Source organism: Bos taurus, chromosome 3 (genome assembly GCF_002263795.3).
Source record: "Bos taurus isolate L1 Dominette 01449 registration number 42190680 breed Hereford chromosome 3, ARS-UCD2.0, whole genome shotgun sequence".
Classification (NCBI taxonomy): Eukaryota; Metazoa; Chordata; class Mammalia; order Artiodactyla; family Bovidae; genus Bos; species Bos taurus.
In genome coordinates, this window is record NC_037330.1 from 92,001,566 (window position 1) to 92,013,475 (window position 11,910).

Consider the following 11,910-nt stretch of genomic DNA (forward strand, 5'->3'; position numbering starts at 1 on the left):
TAAATACCCAGTTTAAAGAGTTAAAATAATTTACTGTGTTGAAGACAAATATTATAAAAGTGTTATATTTTCCCTATACATGTCATTTGTTCAACTAGTCATCCTGCCGTTTGCCACTGTTCACTAGTTCAGCTGTTCTTTCATAGAATTTAACAGAAGAGTAAATAATACAGAAGAAACAACTGGATATCCACATGCAGATGAATGAAGCTGGACTACTTCCTTATACACAAACAGAAATTAACTCAGAGTGGACCCTAGGCCTAAATGTCAGCTAAAACTGTCAAACAATTAGAAGAAAACGTAGGAATGAATCTTTGTGACTCGGGTTAGCAAAGCCTTCTTAGCTACACTAAAAAGCACAAGTGACAAGAAGTAGCTGCACTGGGCTCATTAAAATGTGAAATTCAGGCTTCAGAGGACACTGTCAGGGAAGTGAAAGACAGCCCACAGGAAGCATTTGCAAGTCATGTGTCGATGAGGGTCTTGAATTGTAAACGTGTAAAGAATTCTTAGAACCCAATAATAAAAAACAAACCCAACTTTAAAATGGGCCAGGGATCTCCATAGACATTTTTCCAAACTTGTACAGAGAACCAATAAGCACGTGAAAAAATAATCAATGTCATTAGTTAATAAGGGAGTGCAAAAGAAAACTGCAGTGTGTTACGCTTCACACCCACTAGGATGGCTAGAGTCAGAAAGACAAATAATGAGCGGTGTTGGTGAGGATGGGAGGAAATCTGAACTCTCCCATGCTGCTCATGGGAACATAAACTGGTGCAGGTGCTGTGGAAGAGTCTGGCAGTTCTTCGATAGGTTAAGCAGTTACTGTGACCCTGCAATTCCTCTCACTGGCATCTACCCCAGAGAAATGGAAACATGTCCACACGACTGTACACGGATGTTCACAGGAGCATTAGTCACAATAGCCCCAAAGTAGAGACAGCCTCGGGGTCTGCTGACTGATGACAACGTAGTACATACATAAAATGGAATGTTTGGACATAAGAAGAAATGAAGTACATGATACATGCTTACAACATGGATAAACCTTGGAAACATTTCACCAACTGAAAGAAGCCAGCCACGGAGGTCATATACAATTTATATGAAATAACTAGAGTTGCTAAATCTATGGAGAAGGAAATGGCAACCCACTCCAGTATTCTTGCCTGGAGAATCTCGGTGACAGGAAGCCTGGTGGGCTGCTGTGTGTGCGATTGCACAGAGTCGGACATGGGTGAAGCGACTTAGCAGCAGCAGCAACAGCTAAATCTATGACACAGAATAAATTAATGGTTGTGTGGGCCTGGGGATTCGAGGGGGAATGGGGAGTGATGGCTCATGCGTACAATTTCTTTTGGAGATGATGAAAGTGCTCTAAAATTGATTGTGGTGGTGATGGTACAACTTGCTAAGTACACGAACAACCACTGAATTGTGTAGTTATTAAATGAGTTGGTCGTATGTGGTTAAAAATAGCATGAAAATCCATATAATATAAGATACCTGTTTTTGAAATATATTTATGCACCTGTAATACATGTGCATAATTGTGTATATTATCAAATTTGGGGATTTAAAAAATATTTATGTATTTTATTTATTTGGCTGCATCAGGTCTGTAGTTGTGGCAGTCAAGGTCTTTCGTTGCAGCACACAGAATCTCCAGTTGTGGCGCCAGGGCTCAGTATTTGTGGCATGTGGGCTTAGTTGCTCCATGGCATGTAGGATCTTAGTTCCCCAACCAAGGATCGAACCTGTGTCCCCTGCATTGCAAAGTGGATTCTTAACCACTGGACCGCCAGGGAATTCCCCTGGATGTATTTGGTCTGGTAGGACTGTGTTTGAGTTTGGCTTCCTAAAAAGTAGGTCACCCTCATCTCCTATCACTTGGGTTAATTAACATGAAATGGGTTGCCAGATGGCAAAATGTGCCCCCTGGCCCACCAGCAACCTTGGGAAGCCACTGGGGAGGTGAGGACAATGTGAGTGGGTGTCGGTGAGGCAGCAACTGGTACCCCTAGCAGTCTCCTCACAGCAGTCTCTGCGCCAGCTGGTCCTGCTGCCACCTGCTAAGAGGGCTCTCACTTCTGCTCAGGCAGGACCCTTTCAGGAATGAAGCCATGACACATCTCTACCTGCCCGGATCCTGACCCTCAGTTATTTTTTCGCTCTGCCGCCGCCTCCTTGCAGCCTATCGTGATTTTTCTGCCTTTTTCCCAGTGCCTCTCTCTGAAACTGCAGCCATGCTTGGTCTGCAGCCGTCTCTAGATCTCAGTATCCTGTGAGGTAGCTGGGTGTCCATGGCTGCGCTCTTCCTCCAGGCTGAGGCCCAGGTGTGACTCAGCGCTCAGCACAGGCCACATGCCAATCAGGCTGTGTTCTGCTGCTTCATCCCCTGTCCGCCCTTGCCTCTGGTCGGTACTCCAGGCCTTGGCTCTCCAGGCTGGGCTCAGCTATCCCTTGGTGGCCATGCCTTGTGACCTCTGGTCTTTGGTTGCATCTTTTCTGAGATGGGGGTGATAGTCCCAGACAGCCCTGAGGAAGGGAGTGGAGCAGATGAAACGTCTGGCCTCTGATCCGTCTGCATCTCCAGTTCTGCTCACTAGTGAGCACCCCTACGGAGTCCCAAGGAGAGAACGCCTGCCACCAATGCCCCAGCTCCCCCACATTTCAGAGGAGGAGCCAGGAGGAGGCTCGTGTGATGGCTCCAGGGCCAGGCTGCCCGAGGTCCACTCCTCCATCTCCCACTTGGGAGATACAGGGCCAAAGCATGGTCCACTCTGTGCTTCAGTTTACTCATCTGCAAAATGGGGAGGAAAGGCATTAGTAGTTTTATTCCCAGGCCTGGCTCAGTGGGTCACTCTGTCTCTATGAGCCCCACACACTGCCTTGGGGATGGAAAGAGCCCAGGGTGGGATCCGGGAGGCCTGGTGTGAGAGTTGCCTCTGGTGCCTTGGATCAGCCCCTCCCTCTCTCCTGGTTCGTTCCCTCCCGTGTGCGTAGGCCTCTGCCCTGCACAATCCGAAGGCTTAGGGGAGGTGCCACCTCTGGCCTCTGGCGTTCAGTGCCCGAGTGTGCCTGCGAGCAGCTCCTTCAGGGTGGAAGCTCCCGGCGGCCGCACTTCTGTGCCTCTGGGTGTGGAGCCCTGTGAGGGTTGCGGCGGGCCCACTCAGGTGACACACTCTGTGCTTCTCCCACAGTTCCCGATGGGTCCAGGCTCGGACGGCCCAATGGGGGGCATGGGCGGCATGGAGCCACACCACATGAATGGCTCGTTAGGTAAGTCAGCACCCTGCCTGCCTTCCCGGGAAGCCTTCGCTGCCTCGGCTCTGGGCTCCGCTGAGCCCGGTCCCCACAGGAAGATCCGAAGAGGAAGATGTTGCCTGGGTAGAAGGTCCTCTGGCAAAATGTTGGGGTTTGGGTGGAAGCATTTGGAGGCCCCTGCACAGAAGAACGGGCGAGACCCTGAACTGGACTTTCTTCCTTCCAGGGTCAGGTGACATGGACGGACTTCCAAAAGTGAGTGTGTCCCTGTCTCCTCCCTGACAGCACCCTCCAGAAAGCCTTCCCGTCCCGGGAGGGGTGGCAGGTTGCTGGGGGCCCGGGGCTCACCACCTCTGGTCTCTCCGCAGAATTCTCCTAACAACATAAGTGGCATTAGCAATCCTCCAGGCACCCCTCGGGACGATGGCGAGCTAGGAGGGAACTTCCTCCACTCCTTCCAGAATGACAATGTGAGTGTGCCCACCACCGCCCTTATTTCACCCTCCGGGTCCTCACTGGGCCCTGGGACTATCGACTGAAGTTTCAGAGTCTCCTGGCCGAGACCTGAGACCTGTCTGCTGGGCCAGGGTCCTGGCAGCTGTGTCATGACCTCGGTTATTTTTCCACAAAATGGAGCGCCCTCACATTCCCCCCACCCCCAGCAGCCCCCGGTGCAGTGCTGAGCCCTGTCACCCGAATCCGACCTTGCCCAGGCGTCCGCATGCAGGCGCAGTGCCTCCGGCGCTGGTGAAGCTCACGTGGCTGGACGGGCCCTGGGCCCTGGCCCGCTGGGTCCTTGTCTCAGTTTGCATCCTCCTCTCCTGGAGGGGGGTGTGCATGTAGCTAGTGACTTCCTGGGGTCTCAGTGCGGAGGAGCTGGCTGGCTGTTTTTTCATATTAGGCTTCTTGTTTACAGTCTCATCTGAAGAACCAATGTCTTGTTTTTGTAGCTTTTGAGAACCCCAGGCCAGCTCCCACGCCAGGGTGCCCTGGCTGTGCTCCAGCTCATCAGACCCCAGTCCTCTGCAGTCCGTGGCCCTGTGAGGGGAGGGCAGGGGCTGGTGCTGGCTTCCTTAGGAAAGAAGGGGTGATTTGGAGAGGGAAGGGGGGCAGGGCAGACAAGTGAGGGACACAGGCTGGTGCGGGGTGGGGGGTGGTTCCTGAGTCCTGCCTGCTGGCCCCTTGCCCACCCAGTGCCATCATGGGGGTCTCAGCCCAGCCCTGAGACAGGCCCTGTCCAGCTGTATGCAGTCAGACCTCCACAGGGCTCCCACACCCGGCCCTCACGACCCCCCTTCTCTGCTTCTCCCTTCAGTATTCTCCAAGCATGACGATGAGTGTGTGATTCCCCCCCTCCTCTTCTCCGAGACGCTGAGAGAGCCGACATTGCAGGCGGGAAGATGCCAGAAATTATGCAAGAAGAAGTGAGGTGTCATTACCCAGGAGCTGGGGGAGGGGCGTCTCCTGCTCCCCCCCAACCCCCACCCTCTCCTCCACCCCGTCCACCTTTCCCAGTTTTAGTTTCATGCAATAAAAAGGCCGAACTTTTTATTCCATAAAACATGAAGGACAAAACTCAAAATAAAAATATATTTCAAGTCAGTGACCAGAAAAATCCCACCCTTGCCCTTTCCCGAAGGACCTTTGATGTCCTTGACACTTTTCTGTTTTTTGTTTGTTTGTTTGTTTGGGGTTCTGCTGTTGGGATTTTTTTTTTTTAATTTGTTTTCAGGGGGGTTTTTTGGGGGAAAAATTTTTAAAAATGGAAGCTTCTAGCAAGCCCCCCCAACCCCAGCCCAATCCACCTCTTTGCTTTCTTCTTTTAAAAAAAAAAAAAAAGGACAAAAAAAAAAAAACCAAGCCCCATTGTCTGTACCCAAGCCCTTCCACCAGGAAAGCTAGTCTAGGTGTGAGATCTCACCTGTCTTTGTAGCCATCTAAAAATAATAATAATAATTATAATAAACTGGGCAGTTTACAATCGGTGGTTTCTTTCAAACGGCTTGTTTTGGAAAGAAAAAACGAGTCACCCTTTTCCACTTGGGGTTTTTGGTTTGTGCTGGCGAGCGGGGGAGGGGCGGGAACCTGTTTTGTTTTTGCTTGGTCTCTCCCGGCGAGGTGGACAGCAGCTGCACAGCTTGGACCCCAGACCCCCTCCCCCGTGGCATGGCCGGAGGGGCCAGGCCCCCAAGCTTTCAGGACCCTGCCCCAGCGGAGCCGCGCTGTGACCCGGTTGGCATGCACTGTGTTCCCAGGACTGCTTCCTCTCTCTTCTGGACCTCGCCTCACCCGGGCTCCCGCCCCCTCCTCAGCCCCCGCCCCAGTCTTCCCAGTGAGGATCCTACCAGCGGGGTGGTGGCTCGGAGTGGAGTGGGGGAGGCCGCCCCCGACAGGATGGCTATGACCTGGGACGTGGAAACCGTGACCTCTGCGTCCTCCTCCCTCGCATCGTCCACGTCGTGTGTGCGGGCAGCGCAGGGCTGGAGTTGGGTGTTCTTTTTTTTTTTTCTCTTGATTCTGCCTTCTTTTTCAAAGATGGGATATTGACCAGAATTGCTCTGTATATGCTTGGAACTGGATGGAAAGACTTTGGAATAGCTGTGGGGGGCGGGGGGACACCAACAACCAAACAGATGTGCTGTTCCTGGGCCTGTCTTTATTTTCAAAAACCGACAAACGCCACAGTGGAGCCTGTCCCCTCCCAGGAGGAGTGACTCATGGCCTCCCTCACCTCACCACCCTGCATCGAAACCTCTGTGTCTTGCCCTGAGACACCTGAATTCTTTGTACATTTACACCCCTCTCCCCCCCCTGTAGCTGGTCTTCGTTTTCTTCCCTCCTTTGATCCATGTATATCATATTATGTGAGATATCATCTGCCTGAAAAAAGACCTTGTGCGGATTATTGGGAACATTGTAGCTGTTTCTGTGTTTTTTCTTACCTTGTAGTCTGGTTCTGAATTAAGAGAGGAAAAAAAAAAAAAGTAATTATGATACATTGTAGTTTGTGTACGATATATGTTGATAACGTTTTATTAAAGGGACATCTTTTTTCCGCAGCCCTTCCTGACATGTTTGGGGGAACGTGGGTTGGAGTTTATTATACTGGTTATAAAATGCCAGGCGACTGGCTGGGCAGAAATTCTGTTCCTGGTGCTCAACAAGATCTTGTTTTGTGTTCCAGGCGTTGGCCGCCTTTTCCTGGGCGTGTTAATTCTGCATTTTCTGTGGAGAGTTGGGGATGATGGGTTGGGAGGGAGGGCATGGTCTCATTTCAAATATTTGGGGGCATTCTGAAAGGCAGTTTCAGTTTCTCATCTTGCTGATGCATTTTGGTTTGCCAAAACATATTTTTCTGGAAAAGCAGGAAAAGGTTCCCAGTACGCCGTGTTTTCAGTGGCGAGGCAGTGTCGGCTAGGATGGCCGCGTGGGCTGCAACCACACCTGCTTTCTCCTTTCTGGTGAAATTTGCTTTGCAGGTCCTAGGGTGCTGGGCTGCGGGAGGTTATTTTATTTTTTCACCTCCAAGGCAGCAGGGAGCCCTTGAAAGATTTGAAGAGTGGCACAGTTCGACCTGAATTTCAGAAAACAGTGCAGGTTGCATCTTGGAAGATGGTTGGGTGGGGCTAGACAGATGTGGGGAAATCCAGGGCCAGCTGCCATCTAAGCAAGAGCTGCAGGCTGAGGAGGTCAGCAGCAGTGGATGCTGATTTGATCATTTAGAAAGTAGAACTTTCTGCAGCTTTGGAGCTTCGGGGCCAGGCCTGCAGCAGGAGTGGGCAGGAAACGCACAGTGTGTCTGAGCAAAGCGTGACCTTAGCCCCACCTTTTACCAGGTCTGAAGGGACAGTTTCAGATCCTGCCTTTGCCACTGCTCACTGTGTGGCCCTGGGCCAGTTGGTTCATACTGTCCTCAGTTGCCTCATCTGTAAAATGGGGGTAACGGTCTACCCATCGTGTAGTCGTTGTGAGGATAAGTTGACATTTGTAAAGTGTCTAGAACAGTGCCTTTTAAGTAGTAAGAGCAGTAGTATTAGCTGTTGGCAGTAGTGTTCCTCATTTGGGGAGTCTAAATGGGTGTGATGAGTAGCTGGGAGGCCCTAGAAAATCCCATTTGTCCGTCCTGCCTTTTCTGAGAACATGGCTTCCAAGGCTCTTCCTCATCACTGTTGGACAGATGAGACCTGGTCTGTTACTGACCTGCATCCACAGTTCTAAAGAGGCGTTTATGCACCAGCTTGAATACCTGCCATGCCCCAGCCCAGCGCTGGGCAGAGAAGGTGGAGGTGACAGCGAGCATGTTCTCAGTATCCTTGCTGTCCCTGTGCTTGAGCAGGACTCAGGCACAGTGGGAACCAGTGACCTGGGGAAGGGAGTGCAGGTCACAGGAGCCCTTGCCAAGAGGAAGGAAGGACCCCCCAGCCTGTAATGAGAGCCTGCTGCACCCACATCTGCGGGAGGTGAGAACACTGGGCACCCTAACACCACCCTTCAGCCTGTGACACCTCCCTCCACCCCCCACCGAGCACTTCCAGAGTTGCCTTTGCCACACTCAAAGCTCTGGCAAGGGCTGGTTTGGGGTCTGCTTCGCAGCAGGAGAGGACAGGCTGTTTCCCAGGTTTTTTCACCACTCTGCCTGTCCAGACCTGAGTGAGAGCAGAGCCAGGCAAAGCCAGCTTCTGCAGCCAGCATGAGGGTCCCAAAATGAGAGTCAGGAGGCGGTGGGGGTCACTCCTGTCCTTTCACAGCAGAGGACTTTAGCCCATCACTGAAGCTTAGGCAGGAGTGAACAAGCCAGGTCAGAGGCCCCAGCCTGGCAGCTGCTTTCCTGGTAGTCATACTACCCACAAGGGACTGGCCATCCTGGGGGTCCAAGTGAGGGCCAGCCCTGCCTGATTCAGGAAAAGCTGACCCGGCCAGAGACCCATGCCTTGCCCCTCCTGGCTAGGCACCCCTGCCTAGAGCCAGAAAAGGAGAGCCTGGAGGCAAGCCAGCTGTCAGCAGGGCCTGCTTGGGGGTGGGGGTGGGTGAGGGGGGATGTGTTCAGCAACTGCCAAGGCACAGTCACAGCAGGCTTCCAGCTTGGGCTCAGCTGAGGCCATTCAGCCTGACGCCCTGGGTGACCCTGAGGAATCCCCCACTCCCCACCTCTGCTGGGGATTCCAGAGGCCTGAGCCCAGAGTACGTCCCAGGCTTCTTTGAGGGCTCTGCTCTGAACTGAATGGAGCTGGGGCTCCCCTGGGCTCATTGGGTGGGAATGCCAGAAACAAAAGACCAGACCAAGCGAGGGGGTGCTGAAAGGTCCATTCTGCCCTGTGCTGGCACTTTGCACTCCCAGGTACCTATGGAGCTCCAGTCCTTGGCATGATGTTACCTGGGCATTCAGCTACCACCTTGGTTCCCTGCCTCCATCTCAGCCTCACTTCTGAGCATTCTTTAACTCTTGGGTCTGTCCGTTCGTGTCTTTATTGAGCACCTGTTACATGCCAGAGGCTATCCTAACACTAGGGAAACAGAGGTGCACAAAACATGTGGGAGGCTGGCGATGCCCATCACTGAGGTGAGGCGGGCTGTGGGAAGAGCAGGTGGTGGTGATGCTCCAGGAGATGCTTGTTAGTCTCCAGGTGAAGATGTCAAGTAGGCAAGTCTGGGCCAGACACATTACTTAGGGAGTGGTTTGCATTCAGATGTTCTTGAAAGCCACAAGACTGAGACTGTCTGGAGTGTGAATGGAGAAGGGCCCCAGGCCTGGGCCCTGGGAAATAGAACCAGTGAAGGAGGCAGAGAAATGAGGAGAGTGAGGTGCCCTGGAGACCAAGGGAAGAAACCTGCAGAGAGGAGGGTGCTGCATGCTGCCCAGGCCCCAGTGCACACACCTCGCCTCGTTCAGGCCCCATGGACCTCCTGCTTGTCCCTGACCCTCAGCACTTCACGCTCTGGTGATGTGGAGTTCCTCTGCCCACTGACTGCTGACCATTTTGTTCCTGCTATTCCCTCATGGTACGCCTTTCCTACTTGCTCTTTAGTGAAAGTCATTCAGTCATGTCCACACCTCTTTGCGACCCCATGGACTATACAGTCCATGGAATTCTCCAGGGAAGAATACTGGAATGGATAGCCATTCCCTTCTCCAGGGGATCATCTTAATCCAGGGATCAAACCCAGGTCTCCCGCATTGCGGGCAGATCCTTTACGAGCTGAGCCACCAGGGAAGCCCAAGAATTCTGGAGTGGGTAGCCTATCCCTTCTCCAACGGATCTTCCTGACCCAGGAGTCGAACCGAGGTCTCCTGTGTTGCAGGCTGTTTCTTTATCAGCTGAGCTATCAGGGAAGTCCAGCTCAAACTGGCCTTTCATCAAGGTAGAGGCTTTCTCTGGGCCCCCATGGTGGCTATGCTGTAATGGACCAACATGTGCCTCTGCCATCAGACTGGGAGCTCCTCGAAGCCTGGGATCTGGCCTGAGTGTGTGGTCCCCAATCACGCAGCACAAGGCCTGGCATCCAGTAGGTGCTCAGTGAGTACTCGTGAAGTGGGTGTTTGTTGAGTACAGCACCCCTACACCCCGCCCCCCACTACTGCATGCTGTCACCTGTGGGTAGGTGCTCAGATGTAGGCAAAGAGGTGGCCTTTATGGCTTTAGCAGACCCAGAGGAGGCTGGCTGCTCTTGTCACTGCCCACCCACCAACTGGGAGCTCCTGGAGAAACCACTGTGTCTTCCTGTATCTCTGGCTCTTGGCACACGCCTAGCACACAGTAGGCCCTTACAAAGGGAGCTGGATTGTTGGACCCCCTAGAGATCTGTAGTGGGGAACCTCAGCGCTCAGTCCCTGATCCCATCAGCTCAACTGAAGATGAGACATGTATGTTTTGTGGGGGTGAGTAACAAAGCTAAGTAGGGCTATGTTGCTCTCGACAGGCTAGAACCCTGGCCCTGGGCAACAAGCTTACACCCTGGCTAGTTTGGGGGGATGAGCAAATAGGGCTAGGGTGTCTGGCATGGCAGAGACGGAATCTCAGGTGGCAATAAACAAAGTAGGGGAGAGTGGGCCTCACTGCACCCTGCCATCCTCAGCCCAGCGGAAGCGCTGGGTCCCCAGGCCCTGCTCTGTCACACAGCCTGGAGCAGGCGGCCGAGGTAAGCTGTGGATTGAGCAATGGGTGAGAGTTCAGTGAGAGGCAGACACAGGGCTATTTGGCTTTGAGGCCTATAATTCTTGGCTTCAAATCTCTACAGGGCAGCCCCCTGGCTAAGAGAATGCAGGATGTGGGGCCCCAGAGGGCAGAGCTGGGGCCCTGGAGTTAAAGCTGCTGGAAGACTTCTGTGGTGTGAACACACAGCAGCCAGAGATGTCAAAGAATGGAAGAAGCTGCATTGAGAGGTAGTAAGTTCCCCATCGCTGGACCGGTGTAAGCCGGCTGGGGGAAGGACAGATGGTATATGTGTTGGATGAGGGTGTGCTGGTTCCTGGGCTCTCAGGTTGAGGGCAGAGCTGAAGATAAACCCCTTCTCAGGAGCTGAACTTGGGTTAGAACTAGCTCACTCTGACCTCTAAGTCACCTCTAAGAGACATCTCTGTAGACTGCAGCTCTGTGACTCAACTTCCATCTGCCAAAGACCACGCCAGACCTAGTTCTGTGAACTTTGCAGAGAAGGGCAGGCTGGGTGGAGTTCTAGTGATGGAGCCGGCGTTCCAGCAGGGCCTCCCCCGCCTCCTGGCTATTCCACAAACACACCAAGCCCACACCCATCTCAGAGCCATCACACGCACTTTCCCGGGCACCTTCCTGGCCTGCCCCCACGGCTGGTTCAGTCTCATATGTCACCTTCTCAAAGAGGCCACACCCATCCCCAGCTGCTGGTGGCTCACGTGTCCCTTCCTGGGTGCTGCCCTGGGCCCCTGGGAACAGCCACACCCAAGGTTTCACCTCCCAGGCTGTGGCCCGTGGCAAACGGCTGATGTGGGACCTCAAGGCCCCATACCTGGCCGCAATTTGGGACTCTGAAAGGCCACCCAGCACCAAAAGCCCTACAGGACCATGGGGCCTCATCTACTCTGCCCGGTCGTGCCCCATTCCCTTGCTCACAGGTCTCTGGGGAGTGTGCCCCAAGAAGCCTCCTGCCACAACCTTCCAAGTCTGTTCCAGGAACGCTTTCCTTCAGATCCTCTGACATACCTTTCTTCATCATCTTTCCACGTTGGAATGTAAACTTCATGACAGTAGAGACTGTTTTGCTCACTGCTCTCGAACTGGGGCCTTGCTGCATGCCTGACACATACCAGATGCTCCAGGACACCCTGTGGCTGACAGCTATCACCCGGAGTTGAGGAGTGGGGATGGGGATTCTCTGCAGGTTCCCAGACATGTCTGGGGAGAGGGTCCCTAGAACAGTGTGGGCTTCCAGCAGCCAAGCAGGTAGGCCCCACGAGTCGTGATTTGTGGATTTGTCAGAGGGAAGACAGTATGACACACTCAGGTCACATACACACTTTAAGGGACTTTGTCCTGCCGCAAAAGAGGAAGCAGGGAGATGCTGTCTAAAGCCTGAGGTGACCTTGACCTGCTCTTTCAAAGCCTTGGGCCTACTGCTAAGGACAGCCCAGCGAGTCACAGAGCCTCTGGTGAGGACCCGCCC

General features: G+C 53.2%; 1 protein-coding gene across 3 annotated transcripts in view; it reads left to right on the forward strand.

Annotated features, from left to right (window-relative positions):
- SSBP3 (single stranded DNA binding protein 3) overlaps window positions 1-6,332 on the forward strand; it is a 166,341-nt gene extending 160,009 nt beyond the window's left edge. For 2 of the 3 annotated variants that reach the window (XM_005204571.5, XM_005204572.5), the window contains 4 exons: window positions 3,210-3,288; window positions 3,500-3,528; window positions 3,642-3,743; window positions 4,589-6,332. In XM_005204571.5, coding sequence (XP_005204628.2) covers window positions 3,210-3,288; window positions 3,500-3,528; window positions 3,642-3,743; window positions 4,589-4,618 — 240 coding nt within the window. In that variant the 3' untranslated portion in view covers window positions 4,619-6,332. 3 annotated transcript variants of the gene reach the window in all.
- The last annotated feature ends 5,578 nt before the right edge of the window (window positions 6,333-11,910 follow it).